The sequence below is a fragment of the Abramis brama genome, assembly GCF_963993115.1.
Source record: "Abramis brama genome assembly, chromosome: 4".
NCBI classification, from domain to species: Eukaryota; Metazoa; Chordata; class Actinopteri; order Cypriniformes; family Leuciscidae; genus Abramis; species Abramis brama.
In genome coordinates this window covers 21,415,143-21,434,811 of record NC_139966.1, presented here as the reverse complement: position 1 = coordinate 21,434,811, position 19,669 = coordinate 21,415,143, and the positions used below count along the sequence as shown (strand labels likewise).

Sequence of the window (19,669 nt, the reverse complement as noted above, 5' to 3'; positions counted from 1 at the left end):
AGTAAAAATCGGATAGATTATAAAGTTTTCACTGTAAAATACTGCCACATCAAATAAGCTTATAATGTTGCCAATTTCTGCTCATATGAATTGAATTACGTATGATAAAATGTATACTTTAGTTTTTACAAAGAAAGATTACACTGGAAATATTGTTACAATTTTAATTGTTGTTGTAATTGTATAACCTTTTTAATAAAATAGCAAAAAAAAAAATATATATATATATATATATATATAAGGATAGATGTAAACAAAATCTTAAAAGGTCAATATAAGCCTTCTCTTTAAATAATTTTATTATGCTTTATTAGTGACACATTTGGGTAGAGAATATATTCCAAATCTGAAAATACAGTATGAGAACAATTAACTGCACAATTACTAGAAATGTTTACCTTGGATATTATACAATTTGCAAGCACAATTTGTGGAAAAAACAACAACAACTGTGAACCAATTATATATATATATATATATATATATATATATTGTCCTTGCATTCTTTCTTGTGGCTCAGTCACACACCTGAATGAAAGGCTCATTACGTATGCAGCCTCATTATGCGGGGGCCCATTGTCTCCTCAGGTGTGAATCACGCCCACCCGCATATTGCCTTTCCAAACAAAAAGTGTCGTACAAAATTTAAATAAATGTATTGTTTTATGTGAATGATTAGGAAGGATGATTTTCACATCATTTTGAAGAAAAAACTCTAGGCGACAAAATGCATTATTCAGAAGTCTTATTGCCACATATTTAGTATGTGTTTTGTGGCCTTATTTCAGACATTTTCATTTTTTGTTTTTTCAATAACCATGCATAAACATTATTTTCTCAAAAATACAAACGTACATACATGTTGCTCACATATTATGGTAGCCCTGCTTGTGCTAAATAGAGTGTAATTACACCTTTGCCATTAATATGTTTATAAGCAACTGAAAAAAGCACAAATGTAAGAGCATGTCAGAACATCTCAAGGACCCCAAAAACACCTTAGACCCCAGAGGGTTAAAAACGCTCCACCGTCGCGTTCCTGTCTAAAGGGTAAAAATGCAAAAGTAGGTACTAGGGAGAGAAGTAGAAGGAAGGTTGTACACAGGCGCGCGGACTTGGTGTTGTTGTCTGGCAGTGCTTCACATTGCCACCTAGCCGCCTGGACTACATCATATTTCACAGACTTTTGCATCACCATATGCACGCAGATTTCCCCCCCATTACACTCATCTAAACGCAGAATAAAAAGTGATAACGCAACGCCACTTTTGCATTTTCTCTTCAGATCGTTTCTGTGTAAATATAGCCTAATAGAGATGGGCACAAAAATTAAAAGAATTCCTCCCGTTTGTCACATCCCACTTGTCACATCTTTATTCCCCACCAGTTGGGCGCGCCCCACACTTTTAAAAATGCTGATCTATAGGAATATTCCGCCTATCACAGCATCCCTACATAAGGTCCATTCAGTATTATCAGCAGCTTTATCAGGAGCGAATTACCCTCCTCCATCTCCTCTCATCCAGTCAGGACTTGGCATTCTGATTTTCCTCTCTGAATCAGACTAATTTTTCTTAAACCATTGAACATTAATAAAATCTGAACTACATTTATGTTGTTTCTGTTCTGTTTACCCTAAGGGTTTTATTGCTGCTCTTCCTGCAGAGAACAGAACCATACGCCAATCCAAACTATATGCTAATTGTCAATCAAATTTGACGATAGTGGTCCTGACAGAAATGTTGTTACAAGCTGTATTATTGACCTCTTTCCGTGGTTGAAACACTGATTGATCAATTACATGAGACATGATACATTTCAGTAAGTTGTAATGAATTTGTAGACATTTTTAATGAAACATTTGTGTAATTTGGTGATGGACAGCCCTGCCATTCAACAAGCTATGTTTCCCGTACAATGACATTACTCACTGCTTAATTACCATAGTACTGTCTGGGTTATATGTTACGTTTCATTGTGTTTTTGTTCAGTGCCTGTCTTTTGATAATCATTAGTTATCTCGTTTTCTCCTGTGTATTTATACTCCGTTCTGTTAAATTTTTTGTCTTGTCTCTTTAACACTTCGTGGTTGTTTCTCCTGTGTTTTTGCCTGCCTGTACTGTGGTTTCTGAATGAAAGACTGCTAGTGATATGTTTGTGCGCTTCTATTGTGTAGCCACTAGGGATGGAGAAATGATGCCTCGTAAATATTTGAAGCTTTTCTGATTGTTTTCGGGAAAAGATTTGAAGCATCAAGAGTGTTGAAAACAGCACCATCACGTGGCAGGTCAAATTTACAGCAGCCACAAAACCGAGAGCGCAGCTTCGTTTTATCCAATTAACCACAAATAAAACACTGACAACGCTAAATGTGTTTTCTGATAATAAAAGTGATATTAAAGTGTGGTAATAAATTAAATGTAAAAATAATCATAATAATACTAATTATAATACCAACAGAGTTGTTTTATGCAAGTAAATGGTGCTCTAATTATTTTATGGTTTTTATACTGTTTATATGGCAGAATATGATAATGTTCTAATGATTCACACACGGATCCCAACCGAGACGAAAACATAGGATTTTTTTCTGTAAATCATCTGTGAATTTAAATTTGGGCTTTTTTTTTTACGCTGTTCAGGAGCCATGTGCCACTGTTGACAAGCAAGCCGTTGTGCTGTGGGTAACGGTTGAGATGCAGTTTGACCAATGTTTGCGTTATGAACATGACCGACCTACCAATGGTGGCGTGCAAAAACGTACACAATGAATGGCAACTGTAGAAAGTAGTCATAGTTTAAATGTATCATAGTTTAAATCATTCTTTTATTTATTTAAACTGTTATTGCAAACATGTACTGTATTTATGATTCAGACTCATAATGAGGATTTAAAGTGTTTTTCCTTCATCTGCCGTCAATCCCTCATTTCACCATCTGTGTCGCCAAACTGCTTTGTCTCCAAAATGTCCGTATGCATGGCTCAAAGTTTACTTACAGGTGCGCACATTCTCCCGTCAAGTTTGTTTTTAATAGATCACAACCTTTGCGTGGGAAGTCATGCTCACGTTTCCAGCCCTGTTTTGTGCGTTCGGAGTATGTTTTAACCCTCTGGGGTCTGGGGTGTTTTTGGGGTCCTTGAGATGTTCTGACATGCCCTGACATTTGTGCTTTTTTCAGTTGCTTATAAACATATTAATGGCAAAGGTGTAAATTCACTCTATATAGCACAAACAGGACTACCATAATATGTGAGCCACATGTATGTACATGTTTGTATTTTTGAGAAAATAATGTTTATGCATGGTTATTGAAAAAACTAAAAATGAAAATTTCTGAAATAAGGCCACAAAACACATACTAAATATGTGTCCATAAGACTTCTGAATAATGCATTTTGTCGCCTAGAGTTTTTTCTTCAAAATGATGTGAAAATCATCCTGCCTAATCATTCACATAAAACAATACATTGATTTAAATTTTGTAAGACACTTTTTGTTTGGAAAGGCAATATGCGAGTGGGCGTGATTCACACCTGAGGAGACAATGCCCCCGCATAATGAGGCTGCATACATAATGAGCCTTTCATTCAGGTATGTGACTGAGCCACAAGAAAGAATGCAAGGACAAAAAAAAAATATATATATATATATATATATATATATATATATATATATATATATATATACACACTCACCTAAAGGATTATTAGGAACACCATACTAATACTGTGTTTGACCCCCTTTCGCCTTCAGAACTGCCTTAATTCTACGTGGCATTGCCAAAGATGCTCTATTGGGTTGAGATCTGGTGACTGTGGGGGCCATTTTAGTATAGTGAACTCATTGTCATGTTCAAGAAACCAATTTGAAATGATTCGAGCTTTGTGACATGGTGCATTATCCTGCTGGAAGTAGCCATCAGAGGATGGGTACATGGTGGTCATAAAGGGATGGACATGGTCAGAAACAATGCTCAGGTAGGCCGTGGCATTTAAACGATGCCCAATTGGCACTAAGGGGCCTAAAGTGTGCCAAGAAAACATCCCCCACACCATTACACCACCAATTTCTTTCCCATTCTGACATTCAGTTTGGAGTTCAGGAGATTGTCTTGACCAGGACCACACCCCTAAATGCATTGAAGCAACTGCCATGTGATTGGTTGATTAGATAATTGCATTAATGAGAAATTGAACAGGTGTTCCTAATAATCCTTTAGGTGAGTGTATATATATATATATACAGTATATATAATTGGTTCACAGTTGTTGTTGTTTTTTCCACAAATTGTGCTTGCAAATTGTATAATATCCAAGGTAAACATTTCTAGTAATAGTGCAGTTAATTGTTCTCATACTGTATTTTCAGATTTGGAATATATTCTCTACCCAAATGTGTCACTAATAAAACACAATAAAAATTATTTAAAGAGAAGGCTTATATTAACCTTTTAAGATTTTGTTTACATCTATCCTTGTATACAGTATATATTTTTTTTTGCTATTTTATTGAAAAGGTTATACAATTACAACAACAATTAAAATTGTAACAATATTTCCAGTGTAATTTTTCTTTGTAAAAACTAAAGTATACATTTTATCATACGTATTTCAAAGTTAAGGATTCATTAGTTTGAATATAGCCTACATTGGAACAAACACTATAATAACATCTTAGTTGATGACTTTATTTTTGACAAAACATAGTATATATATATTTAACATATGAGCAGAAATTGGCAACATTATAAGCTTATTTGATGTGGCAGTATTTTACAGTAAAAACTTTATAATCTGTCCGATTTTTGTAGTCGGTTTTTACTCATCTCAGTATAGCAATAGAGTTTGGTAAAAGCTGTTCATTCATTCATTTACACACAAAAAAAGCTATTCATTTTGAAACAGTATTTTTGCGTGTACAGACACTTGTGATTAGAACAAAGCAAATATAGAACTGATCTATTCCTCAGCCGGATCAAGATTCCACAGCGTCGCAAGACGACCTAAAGTACATGAGTATAATTAAACTTGATATGTTTTATCCAGCTGATGTGGGCATTGACAAGTTTGCCTCAGATCATTTGCGTTTGAATAGCGCGCACTCTCTGTGATCACATTAACAGATAATGAGCTATAATGAGCTGAAATGAGAATGACTGAAATCTCTCTCTTTTCATACAGATTACATAAACTGAGAATATTTGTTTTTTATATAAATTACTTCATTTAAAAGATGAGAATTCAAGCTTCATGCCTGTGTGTCTGTATGCCTGTTTGACTGAGTATTCGCTGAGTTACAGTTCATTTTCGGACACGTTTCAGAATGGACTTCACTGACAGAGAGAAGGCAGAAATCGCATCATGTTTATTTTTCTTTATTTGGCAAAAAGCACAACACTTTGTTTTTATTGTGAGTATACACAAAAAATAGACACTTAACAGCATTGAATGATGTATAAAAATCGTTCAAAATCAACAGAGTATTTTGAGTCTCTTTTGCACTGATAAGAAAAAAAGCGAGCTGACTATAACATCTCACTGATACTGATTTATCATGCAGCTCAAAGCATTATGGGTAGAATCTCTCTATAGTCTGTTCTGATACAGTTTCACTGATGATGCAAACCAAACCCAAATCCCAGGATAGAGCGGCTGAGTGAATGTGGTCTGGACTGTGTGGATGAGGCTCCATGGGTCTAAGCTGTAGAAGGACAGAGTTCCTGCACTGTGATCCACATACACTCCTATTCTATGGCCGACGCGCTTTACAAAGAATTGAGTCATTATGTTATTGTGTTTGAAATAGGAACTGGAGGGAGAACAGTATAAACTCCAGGACTGATCATTAGCTCCAAATCGACACTCATTACCCAATCCCTTCCTGCTGATGCTCTTATATGACACTGATATAAACACACATCCACTCCACAAAATCTCCCAGTAACAGCGTCCACACATTCTCTTTCTACACAACACCTGAGGATAACTATCAAATCTGTCTGGATGATCAGGATACGGCTGCTCTTTTCGAGTGTGAGTAATCACGCTGTTCCTCTCGGACAGACGGAGGAGTTTATTCACTGTGTTCAGATTCAGAGTGAGCTGATGGGAATCTGATGGAGAGAAAACATAAGAATCAGGAATTATGAATCTTTTATTATAGCTGAACTCTTCATGTTCAATATATCAGCAGTGTCTCAGTACAGTTTACCAGATATCCTGTGCAAATCATCATTTACATGATCAACTCTAAAACTCTTCTGTCATGTTTTCTTTCACCTTCTACAGGAAGAACATGAAGATACTCAGTGAGTTTTTCTGCTTGTTTTCTTAGTGACTTACATTGAAGGAAGTCGTTCCTGGTTCTGGGAACAATGTTGGGGAAAGTGACTGTGGAAATCAATAGACATGAAGAGTGTGATTATCATGTCAAGAAAAAATTATCCCTGCATCAGTTCCTAAGACATCTCAAATATGATCTTCTACATGATATGAGATGATGGAGGATCATTTCTGAGAGCTGATGAATCTCCAGGTCTTTACCTCTGTCAGAGATCTTCTCTTTGCAGAAATCCTCCAGTTTGCCATCAAAAGAGGAGAGATAACTGAAGGGATTGTCATTTACGTCTGTAGATTCAGGAGGAGCTGAGAGAGACTGGAAACTCTACAGAAAACAGAAATCAAAGCTCATCACCTCCACACTTCATCAATAACCTGCACTACTGTCAGATTTGAGCGGCTCTTGTTAATCTTGTCATCTTTAGTAACTGAACTAAATCCAGCTCTTTCACAGCATCAGATAAAATTGTCTTCATATTCATTATATGACATAAGAGCAACAAATTATAGCATCTCACACACTATATGTGAACTGTGTAGTAAATCTTTTTTTTTTTTTTTGGATGATAAAACATTAGCTTAGAACATACATGTTGAGTAGGGTTTGAGGGTTGAGTATATTTGCTCAGGAAAAGCAGTTCAAAGGCTACAAGTAGATCGTACTATTTTTCGACATTTCGATATTTATATTTTGATATTTCCATATTTTTCGACCTTGGACCCATGTGAACTGCGTTAATCCAACTGTATGGATACCAAAATTGCAGGAAGCAATTACTAAACAAACAGCAAATACTGTGTTTTCTAATACATTTATTCTATGCATGGCTTACTTCCGATGGCTCTGCATGAGCTCGCGGCTCCATCCAGTGTCCGTATTCGGGATATCATTAGGATCTCAAAATGATCACCCGTCAAGCGACAAGCTTGTGATCTGTGATCTGCAAGTCACAAAATGTGCATTTGATAATGCAACATGCACCAACTGTCATCCAAGATTTGTAATGAGAATTTCTTCTTTTTTGTCTATACTCCGTTTCATTTCCTGTTTGAGCAGAAACATAGTTATAACGTTTACATCATGTCAGCATGTCTCCTTTCGACATTATATAAACATACTTCCCTTTCGAAAGGTAACTCGTACTACATCGATGACGCTATTGAGGAACACGCTCCATGTGAACCGGTGTCTGAAAAGCTATCCAATCACGGCAATCGATATTGACCGGCAACAGCCTATGACGTCACTACAAGTGCGACCCAGAAGTATAAAAGGGGCGCCAAGAGAACATGTAATCCACTTTTCGTCTTTAGGGACTGTTTTGTTTGTAAGCTTCAACCTGAAACTTCAAAAGGTAATCATGGCTTGTGAAAAATGCTTCAGAAAGTGTGTGGATCCGTGTCTAAGATATTGACACTTGATGACACACGTGTGCGTTTACTGTTTGGGATCGAAGCAAGCACGATCAGTTATTTTTTTTTGTGAGCAATTCTTTTTATAAGAATAATATAAACAACATATTAAAGTGTAACCCATACCCCCCACCCACCAACTAGGTAGACTTATACTGTGCTAAGGAATTGTAAGACATTGCCAAGCACGATCAGTTCTTGAGGGAACTACTTGTGCCAACTGGGAGTTTTTTCCTTAAAAAAACGTCGCTCTCGTCTGGCCCTCTTTTCGAGGGAAGAGGGACAGACATCTGTGCCAGGCGATTCAGGTTCTGCCCGCGCTGAGGCAAAGCAGAGACTAGAATCATGGGGTCCCAGAGGGAGCTCGCCGAGGAGTTGTGAGAGAGTTGTTTATCTCTCAGGCCCCTTGGACGCTCGCGAGATTGAGCTGCTGAGTTGTGTTGTCACTAACATCCTCTGATCTGACAGCGAGTGCTCTGCTGGCAGCTCAAGAGAGCAGGAGATGGCTGATGAGGGTGAAGAGTATTTACAACCCGAACCCTCACAGCCACCCTGCCCCACGTATGTTGAGTTGTGAATGTTATGAAATGTGCTCAGCGAGGCTTTGCTGCCATAGGAGCATGTGAGGGAAGAAACCGCTCGTGTCAGAGTTCACGAATGGTTTCTTTCCAGCCATAACGCTCCAACTCCTGTGAGCCTTCCAAAACCTGCCCGGTCTATACAAAGAGATCCAAAAGGCATGGAAAAACCCATGTTCTACTACATCCATCACCATCAGCGAGCAAACTACGCTGATGTTGAGGGGATGCGCGAACACGGGTATGTGTCGATGCCTCAATTGACGTGAGGTTCACAAACTATCTTGCGGTTGGTGAGGCATCAACACTAAGCGCTCTGGCTCTGCCTTTTAAACAAAAATCGTGCTTAAATGGCAGGGAATACGTGGTGGCGGGTCTGGCAGGTGATGCCTTGCACACAATGGCTGTGGTGCAAGCATACCATGCTGATCTGCTGAAAGATTTGGACCCAAGATCAGGGTCTTTCCCCTGACGCAGTGAAAACAAGCTGCGCCGCACTACAGATTAGCTCTCCGGGCCACCAATCAAACAGCTGCCACAATCAGCATCGAGTGTGGTAGCTGGCAGCAAGGCCTTAACCCTCTGCGGTCGACAAACGCGCCGGCGCATTTTGCTGGATTTTTTTCACATAGCAGCAAAATAGACTTAATATACTCATTTATGGTCATACAGACTTAAGAAATATGAAAAAATAAACTGTTAAATGTCTACTTTTTTATGTGTCCACTTACAATCGAAACTAAACATTGTGCTTTCTGCCTCTCCTTGAACTTTTTTTTCTGGAGCACGTCTCTAAACTTAAACAAAACTCAGTGAATACTAGTCACACAGGCAAGAGCAATATATCTTTATAATAATTTAAGTTTCTACTTTTAAATGATCTAATTCAAAACAAAAACAAATATTCTCTGTTATGTAATCTGTATGAAAAGAGAGAGATGAAAACGTCGTTCTCATGGCAACTCATTATCTACTAATGTGAACATGCCTATGGAGAGCGCACGCTATTCAAACGCAAATGATCTAAGGCAATCCATGCAAACCTGTAGACGCCCACATCAGCTCGATAAAACACATTAAGTTTTATCAGATTCATGTACTTTACGTCGTCTTGTGATGCTGTGAGGAATACTAATTGATACTTTGCACGTGACGTCATAAGTACTGGCTGGCGGGCAAGAACGTCGTTCTCCAGCAACGAAACCCAGTAAACTAATCAAGGGTCGCCAGTTTTACTATACAAAAGTTGGTGTTTTGAGGTGTAAACGACATGCCAGATAGTTGTTGTGCAATTGGATGCACTAACCGCAGATGAGATAAGCAACCTTCACAGTATACACACGTCTGTGCATTACCATCAAAGGTAATTTCAACATTTGTTTGAATACAATGGGTGTATGATCATGTAATTAATCATGTCTTTAAGTTACTGTAGTTTTGTCAATCAACACCACCAGTATTCACCAGCTGGTTCGGCGAGTCAGCTGTTTGTGTTGAGTCTAAGCTAGACTAACTGTACGTTCACACCGCCGCCGGCGAGAGCGGCAAAATCATTGAAAATGAATGATTTCCGGGCACTTTGACGCTCTCGCCGGTGGCGGTGTGAACGCACAGTAACAGCTGTGGTCTTTTGCTAACAATAACAGAAGTGTGTGATAGGTTGTTTTGAGGTTTGCGATATCTATGATTTTCAATGAGAACCAGAGATGACCAAACAGTAGAGCTAGATTATTTACGGAGGAATTATTACTGCTCGATTATCTTAAAAAAACTTGTCTGCTTTACACAATTTAGCTACCTTGGAGTTAATCCTAGTCCATAGTTATGCAGCTAGCTCGCTAACAGACTTGATAGCTACTAGAAAGTCCTGGAACTACAGGACTCAACGTTGAAAATACCCGTTTGTTGCCCGCCAGGTATCCGTGGTAGTCACGTGACTGCAAAGTATCAATAGAGTAATAGTAATTTAATCCTGGAAAATTTTACCTCAGAAGTGCTGGTTTCAGTTTCATTTCGAGAAGCAACGGATCCAGCTAAGAATTGTGAATAGTAAGTTCTTTATTCTGAAGTGCTTTGTTCTAATCACGAGTGTCTGTAAACAGCAAAAAGACTGTTTAAATATGAATCGCGTGTCTATGTGTGAATAAAGGGCACAGATGCGTGCTGTTGTTTACTACAGGCACTTACAACATGCTATTTTTACATGAACATGAACACATCTACTAGTTTAGCTTTTCCCAAAGTATATTGCTATACTGAGTAAAAATCGACTGAAATATGTTGGAAAAAAATGTCTTTGTATAAGCAATGTATTAAACTGCAGATTAACATTTATATGCCTTATATTAATATATCATAAAAACTATATGTTACAGACAAAATATGAATGTTTAGACAAGTTTTGTTGAATAGTTTTGGATAGATTATAAAGTTTTTCATTAAATTTGACTACTGTCACATCAAATAAGCTTTTGTTTGCCAATTTCTGCTTATATGTTAAATATATAGTATGGGATATTTTGTGTCCACTTACAATCGAAACTAAACATTGTGCTTTTGTAAAATAAAGAAAATAAACAGGGTGTGCGTTCTGCCTCTCCTTGAACTTTTTTTCTGGAGCACATCTCTAAACTTAAACAAAACTCAGCGAATACTAGTCACACAGGCAAGAGCAATATATCTTTATACTAATTTAAGTGTACACTTTTAAATGATCTAATTCAAAACGAAAACAAATATTCTCTGTTATGTAATCTGTATGAAAAGAGATGTCAGTCGTTATCATGGCAACTCATCTCTATCCATACATCCTCGCTATCAAGTAGTTAGGCCTCAACAGGCCTCCTTGAAGGCGGCTCCCCTATGAGTTGGATGCTTAGCATTGCAAAGGCATTAAAGGGTTAGTTCACCCAAAAATTCTGTCAGTAATTACTCACCCTCATGTTGTTCCAACCCCGTAAGACTTTCGTTCATCTTCGGAACACAAATTAAGATATTTTTGATGAAATCTGAGTGCTGGATCACTCCTCCTGCAGGCTTATGGACACTATAACTTGCTGGCCCAGAAAATGTATTAAAGACATTGTTAATATAGTCCAAGTGACTCCAGTGGCTCAATCTTAAGTTTATAAAGCGACGAGAATATTTTTTGTGCGCAAAAACAAACAAAAATAACGACTTTATTCCACTTTTCATTTCCTTCTCTGTGGACCTCGAGTTTTTTTTTACGTAGTGTAATAGCGTAGCGCGTCTGTGTTTCACGTCACCACGTATCACACATGACCAGAGTCGCCCAATAGTGAGCCTACGTGGTGACGTGAAACACAGACGCGCTACGCTTAAACACTACGTAAAAAGACTCGAGGTCCAGAGAGAAGGAAATGAAAAGTGGAATAAAGTCGTTATTTTTGTTTGTTTTTGCACACAAAAAGTATTCTCGTCGTTTTATAAACTTAAGATTGAGCCACTGGAGTCACTTGGACTATATTAACAATGTCTTTAATACATTTTCTGGGCCAGCAAGTTATAGTGTCCATAAGCCTGCAGGAGGAGTGATCCAGCACTCAGATTTCATCAAAAATATCTTAATTTGTGTTCCGATGATGAACGAAAGTCTTACGGGGTTGGAACAGCATGAGGGTGAGTAATTACTGACAGAATTTTCATTTTTGGGTGAACTAACCCTTTAAATATCACGTTGCAGGCCCCACGGAGCCTCCCTGATTTTAGCCCAGAGCCTGGTCAGTACTCATCAGGTTGAGCATAGTGTTGCACAATCTATCTGAGGATCGCTCTGTTTGAATACTTAACTCCCTAAGTCTGGTCGAAAGGTTGAAGGACTCTCACAAGGCCTCCCTGTTAGATCAGCCTTAGAGCTGGAGGTGCTCCCCTTATTAGAGTCCCAGCCTCCACAGGGCTTTGAAGCACTGTGTAGATCCAGGATTGAGTAGAGTTACTCCCCTCGTTTGCGAAGTTTAACAAGCACTATGCTGAGTTCTACTCTCCAGGATGCCTGTCAGGTTTGTGAGTGAACTACTGCCATTAATTGCATTTTTTATAAGAAACTCTGTTTAGGAAACAGACAGGTTGTTGGCAAGACTAGGTCAGTAAATTTGACCAGGTCAGCCTCCCTGGTGGCATGTGGGGTTGACTTTATGTTCGCCTCAGAAAGAGACTGGACAGGACTCCTTTCGGACCCCCTGTCCATATTCCCTTAAAGGAACCCCTTCCATGAAGCAGTTGGTTCCAAGCCTGTGAGCGTCCTTAGTAGGCCTTCCGTTGTTCGGAGGCCACTTTGAGGCTTATAGCTTGGACAGTGACCGTAGGGAATAATGTCACTGTATCTGACAACCTGTGTGTGACCCAAGGGGGTGTAGCGTCTGGACGAAATCACGATGACTTATTCATTCTAAGTTTCAAAAAGCTTTTAACCTACTGGACTCATTCATGTAAATCACAAGACTAGCGCCAAGGAATCTGGATCAAATTGCTCCATTGATACTTTAGTGGCATGGTAGAGGTTAAACAGAAACACCTCCAAACTCCTTTGTGAGCTTCAAAAAGATCTTAATCAACTCAACTCCCCTCCCACGGCAGGGAAGAAGGCCAGGTGGCATGGCTAAACATCTGAGAGATGCACCAATATACATACCACAAATATTCTTTCCATTTAACTCATAATATAAGTAATTCCAAAATGTATATGATATATTCCTGTGTGTATGTATGTTTCCCACCTCATATTAGCCTAGTTATGACTGTCTAGTTGTGTTAGTTGAACTCTAAATGCTTATATTCAAGTGTAAGAATGTATGTCTACTTTTGTATCTTCCAGACATATCTTTCTTGGTACCGAATTAAACCTCTCGGATTGCCTTAGCTATATATGTAATATAATATATTCCAATTTGGACACCATCATAAAACATGCAAATTAGGCTGTCAGAAGGAGACAAAGAAACTCTCTCCCGCTAAAAGTTTCTGAGTGTTATTGGTCACATCCCCCAAACTAGGTGTGGACTAACTCTTCCTTAAAGAAAACATACTTATTCAACATTTTACTCTGGTTAATTTTTTTTTTTCAATTTAGGTGTGGTTTTAAAATTGTTATATAATTTTAAAACCTATGTTTACCTAATTGCAACCAAAATTCAGCATTGTGAAAAATAATTGTTTAAAAAAACGCTTTGTGTTTGTCGGATGGTACCATCAAGTTTCACATTGTTGTACACATTTTTTTTTATATATATTAGTGAAGTTTTGAACTGTTTTTGTCTGGAAGCTCAAAACATCTTCCAGAAAAAAGAGATTTCCAGAGCTGAACTGCATTTGTAAGTGCATCTTTCATTAGAAGAAGATCAGAAGAGAGTCTGACTGATGATGATATAATAACCGAACACACAGATCAACACTTCAGTCAACGGCTCATTCTGCTTTCACAAAATGTTTCTCTGCGAGTCTCTTGCTCAAGTCCACTATGACCCTGTTCTTCTAGATCTCCGTTACCTGCAGGAACTGGATGTGATCCTGTGTCTGTGAAAGCTGCTCCAGCTCAGCGTCTCTCCTCCGCAGATCATTGATCTCCTGCTCCAGTCGCTCCAGTCGTCCTTCAGCTCGACTCACTGCAGTCTTTTCCTGATCTCTGATCCGCTGTTTCGCCTCAGAGCGGCTTCTCTCACTGTTCTCCACTTCTCTCTGTGCAGAGCGCTGTTAGGACAATCACACAGTGGTTTTAGTGAGTCCTGACTGAGACATCGCAAACTTCTCTTCTTCTCCAGACTCACCTTACAAGACGCCACAACCTCTCTCAGCTGCTGAAGATCTTTCTCTCTCTGCTGGATCCTCTGCTGGAACAACCTCTGCGTCTTCTTCAGCTGGTGCTAAAGGACAAATCAATGACAATGACAGTAATACTACCACAAAATCATCACGTGAACAGCTGAATAGAGAAGCCAAAAGAACATGAGTCAAATTAGTTGCCTTAATTCATTTAGCAAATATTTCCTCCAGTTATTTTCACGCCTAATTATGCCTGTTAAAAGAAGTAACAAAAGAAGCAGAGAAGTGCTCTCTCTCTCTCTCTCTCTATCTCTTTACCGCCAGTTTACGTTAGTAACCTAATATGTTCCTCGTTTTACTCTCTTACTCTACTTATTGACATATCCAAATGAACTACAAACTTTCCATCAATGTCTGTAAAAAGGGATGCACGCTGTGCGCTGAATCCACTCCGTGTGTTTCTCTCTTGAAAAGCAGATATGCATGAACATTATTATTATTTTTTGCTTTTGTTGCTTACATGGAGACGGTAAAGGCATCATTTTCTAAACCTTGTACTTTGAAACTCATGTAACCCAGGTCTCTAAAGAAATCAGGTTGATGTAAGAAAAATTAAAAAAAGACTAACACTTATGAAAATGTAAAACAGTTATTTCATTTTATTAATATCTGTGAAGAGAAAATAAGAAAATACATAAATTCAAACTATAAAACTAATTTAGAAAAGTTATTTAATTTAATAACATGAAGATTGGTCCAATGAGAGGAGTGGGAAGTTAGCCCCGCCTTAACGGGTGGAGCCAGGACATAGACGATGCAACACTCCTTGCAGAGAAGCAGCTGGTGCGATCCTAAAAAGAAGAGAACAAATAGAATTAGAACGAACAAACTAACATTTGTATCAGAGAAATAACAGAGAGATTTTAAAATAAAAGTGTGGATTGAATGTCATCAGTCAATGATTACGGGTGAATGTTAGCGTGAAATGCTACAGGGAAAATACAGGCCTAAAGTTGGAGTTTTGCCTTTCTGAAAACTTCATAATTGAAAAATCGAATTCTCTTGGTTGGGTCTTTTCCCCTTTCTTGTTTTTCCCCTTCTTTTCTATTTTTCATAATTTCCTAAGTCGGATGCTGTACATTTCCTGGACACTGGACACTTTCTGAAGAAATTTTTCTACGTGTACTGTCCCTGCTTCATCTTGGAAAAACTATTGCGAGCAGGAACTGGCGAGCCATGCTCATATAAGGACCGCGCTTTGTGGATCAAGGAATAAACGGAGTGGTAAGATTATGCATATGTTTTTCCTCCCTTTCTGACTGAGCTGTGTTGCTCAGAACACAATTGCAGAAGAAGCATCTCATGCAAGCAGCATTGAACTGGAACTGAGATTAAGTGAAATCCTAATTCATATTGAGACTGCTATTGTGATCAGTAAACTTGATTTATTGTGATTTTATTTTCCCTACTGTTATTTTCTACTTTCAAATTCTACTGTATTTTATTTCATTTAATTATTTGGTTATATATATATATATATATATATATACTGTATATATATACACTCACCTAAAGGATTATTAGGAACACCATACTAATACTGTGTTTGACCCCCTTTCGCCTTCAGAACTGCCTTAATTCTACATGGCATAGATTCAACAAAGTGCTGAAAGCATTCTTTAGAAATGTTGGCCCATATTGATAGGATAGCATCTTGCAGTTGATGGAGATTTGTGGGATGCACATCCAGGGCACGAAGCTCCCGTTCCACCACATCCCAAAGATGCTCTATTGGGTTGAGATCTGGTGACTGTGGGGGCCATTTTAGTACAGTGAACTCATTGTCATGTTCAAGAAACCAATTTGAAATGATTCGAGCTTTGTGACATGGTGCATTATCCTGCTGGAAGTAGCCATCAGAGGATGGGTACATGGTGGTCATAAAGGGATGGACATGGTCAGAAACAATGCTCAGGTAGGCCGTGGCATTTAAACGATGCCCAATTGGCACTAAGGGGCCTAAAGTGTGCCAAGAAAACATCCCCCACACCATTACACCACCACCACCAGCCTGCACAGTGGTAACAAGGCATGATGGATCCATGTTCTCATTCTGTTTACGCCAAATTCTGACTCTACCATCTGAATGTCTCAACAGAAATCGAGACTCATCAGACCAGGCAACATTTTTCCAGTCTTCAACTGTCCAATTTTGGTGAGCTTGTGCAAATTGTAGCCTCTTTTTCCTATTTGTAGTGGAGATGAGTGGTACCCGGAGGGGTCTTCTGCTGTTGTAGCCCATCCACCTCAAGGTTGTGCGTGTTGTGGCTTCACAAATGCTTTGCTGCATACCTCGGTTGTAACGAGTGGTTATTTCAGTCAAAGTTGCTCTTCTATCAGCTTGAATCAGTCGGCCCATTCTCCTCTGACCTCTAGCATCAACAAGGCATTTTCGCCCACAGGACTGCTGCATACTGGATGTTTTTCCCTTTCACACCATTCTTTGTAAACCCTAGAAATGGTTGTGCATGAAAATCCCAGTAACTGAGCAGATTGTGAAATACTCAGACCGGCCCATCTGGCACCAACAACCATGCCACGCTCAAAATTGCTTAACCCTAAAACCGTATTCTGGACAAATGTGGGCAAAATAATTTTGATTTATTTTTAAAAAATACTTCCCTTGATCTGAGCGGTACAAGACTTGGCCACTTTTCCTAAGTTTGCCTCCTGAACACACACAAATTTTTTTGACTCAATTCTACAATGTTAAGTGGGTGAAAAAAAAAAAATCCTTAATCTTGTATTTGGGTCAAAAATGGGCACCCATAGAAATGAATGGGAAAAAGTGAAAGTGAAAGTGACAGTGACAGTGAAAGTGAAAGTAATGTAATTTAGACCAAAAATTGTAATTTAGAGCATTCTTCTTGTTTTTTTGTAAAAATAAATCAATAGATCCAATACAATGCATACACATACACACAAATGAAGGGCTGATCCTGTACAATATTCTCATCATGCCAAAAACTCACACTCAAAAAAATAAGCATAATTTACATAGAAAATATGGTACTTTTTGAAGTAAATAAATTCAAAAATACCCCCAAAATAAAAAAACACACCATAAATGGATAGACAAAATGTTATCGAAGACAGTGATATAACATTTATAATAAATAAAAAATAGGGTCACATCTGAGTCCTCTGTGCCCACATTTGTCCACAATTACAGAATTAAGGGCTATAAAGTGAATACGGTTTGAGGGCTACATCACCTTTCTTTCCCATTCTGACATTCAGTTTGGAGTTCAGGAGATTGTCTTGACCAGGACCACACCCCTAAATGCATTGAAGCAACTGCCATGTGATTGGTTGATTAGATAATTGCATTAATGAGAAATTGAACAGGTGTTCCTAATAATCCTTTAGGTGAGTGTATATATATATATATATATATATATAAAAATTTAGAACAAGAGTAAAAGGGGTATTTCAAAGGGTTATCATTTGGAATAATTGTATTCAAATAAAAAACTATTCTCTTCATTAAATTAAGCCAATTATAAACAATTTGAATAAATAGGTAAAAATAAATTGTATACACATATTAATAGAGTAAGGGTCAATTAACTTTATTAGCTTGAATCTAAATAGGTCACAAAAAAGAGAGAAACAATTAATAACAGTTACAAACTAAATAAGAAAATATAAATTTATATAAATAAGGGTTATAAGGTAACATTTAATTTGTTTGGAACAAGTCTTTACTGCCATCCTGGTCATTATTTTCCTTTGTGTTATGTGGTGATGATGTTTTGAATTTCACTGCATTATTTAATTTATTTGTATTTATCATTTTCCTAAATATATCTTACCTGTTTCTAACACAGCCAGTGTTGTCACCATTTCCTTCTCTCCTTGTTGTTGACACCGTCTCTTGAGCGAGTCTAACCTTCTGGTTACTGGTCCAAATCTAGAAACGGTGCACTCCCTTCACGTTCATTTCCGTATTTCACTGTTTGAGAGTGAGGGTCGCCGCGACGCGTACAGATACATTTTTTAAGTTGAAAACAGTGTTGTGTAAACATACACTTCGTCATGGAAAAAAGTTCATCAGTGAACACTTTTTGTCATAGATTTCATTAATGAAAATAAAACTACAGAAGTATGTCTACATTATTTCATCAATAGTTGTAAGTTCATACCTGTTTCTCTGTCCTCTGTGCTGCAGCTGATACAGTGTCATGGTTTTTATGTTCATCCATCGCACACAGCACACATATACACTTCTGATCAGTGCGGCAGAAACCCTTGAGGATCTTGTCGTGTTTCTGGCAGATCATCTCCTGCAGTCGTCCAGTGGCATCAGTCAGATTGTGTCTCTTTCCTTTAAAGAAACTCTCATGTAGTTCAAGGTGATTCTGACAGTAAGACTTCAGACACACCAGACAGGACTTGATGGCTTTGTGTTTTCTTCTAGTACAGAAGTCACACTGCACATCTCCAGCGTAACAATCAGCAGCAATTTTAGTCTTCTTCAGTTTCTCCACCACTTCAGCCAGAATGGTGTTTTTTGCTAAAGCAGGTCTTGGCCTGAAGGTCTGTCTGCACTGAGGGCAGCTGTAGACTCTCTTCTCATCCGCCTGATCCCAGCAGTCTGTAATACATCTCTTACAGTAACTGTGTCCACAGTGGCAAGTCACTGGATCCTTCAGGAGATCCAGACACACTGAACACACAAACTCATCCTGAGAAAATCTAGCTTCTGCCATTTTACTGCATGAAGACAGAGACAAAAACACACAACAGCTCAACTACACTTCAGTTTTACTTTCTCAGAAATCATGTGATTTCCGTTTCCTGATTCTGTGTTTGAGTGACGTGCAAAAGATAATAAACATACACTCAAAGAATAGGTTACAGAGAAGCAGACAACACAATTAAAGTGCCCTGAATATTTTCAGATGTGCTGGAAGTTGCAATAAAAAAATGCAGTAAAACTGGGAAATTCATGACAAAAAGCTGTGCACTGAACCCTTTAAGAGAAACAGTGAACGTGTGATGAACTCTGGTATCAGTTTGTCCAGGTACGATGTCTGATCAGAAACCAAACAGGGTTGTGCATAATGTAAATGACTGTAAAACTCTCTGTAATTTTGAAGGTAATGAAGAAGGAAGCCAGGCGAACTTAACCCTCTGGTGTCTGAGCTGTTTTCTGGGCCCTGGAGGTGTTCTGACATGCTCTGACATTTCTGTTACTTGTGACATTTTCATGGCTAAAGTCTAATTACACTGTATTCAGCACAAACTCTGCTACAATAATATATCAGCAGCATGTATGTAAAAGTTTGTAGTTTTGAGATAATTATATTTATGCGTGGTTTGTGAAAATACAAAAAAAAATTCTCACTGAAATAAGGCCATGAAACCCATACTGATTATTTCTTCACAAGACTTTTGAAAATTGTATCACGTAGCCTAGAATATTTGCTCTAAAACTATGTGAAAATCATCCTGACTGCTCATTCAGATAAGACAATATATTGATTTATAAATTTTA

At 38.1% G+C, this 19,669-nt stretch overlaps 1 protein-coding gene across 1 annotated transcript; it reads right to left on the bottom strand.

Annotated features, from left to right (window-relative positions):
- Positions 1-5,437: 5,437 nt before the first annotated feature.
- On the bottom strand, positions 5,438-18,903 carry LOC311081142 (tripartite motif-containing protein 16-like). The gene is made up of 6 exons (XM_084111554.1): positions 18,315-18,903; positions 14,115-14,210; positions 13,837-14,037; positions 6,545-6,665; positions 6,344-6,391; positions 5,438-6,114 (listed from the first exon to the last, which is right to left on the bottom strand). The coding sequence occupies exons 1-6, from the start codon at positions 18,879-18,881 to the stop codon at positions 5,588-5,590; spliced, it is 1,560 nt and encodes a 519-aa protein (XP_083967680.1). The 5' UTR covers positions 18,882-18,903; the 3' UTR covers positions 5,438-5,587.
- Between the last annotated feature and the right edge of the window lie 766 nt (positions 18,904-19,669).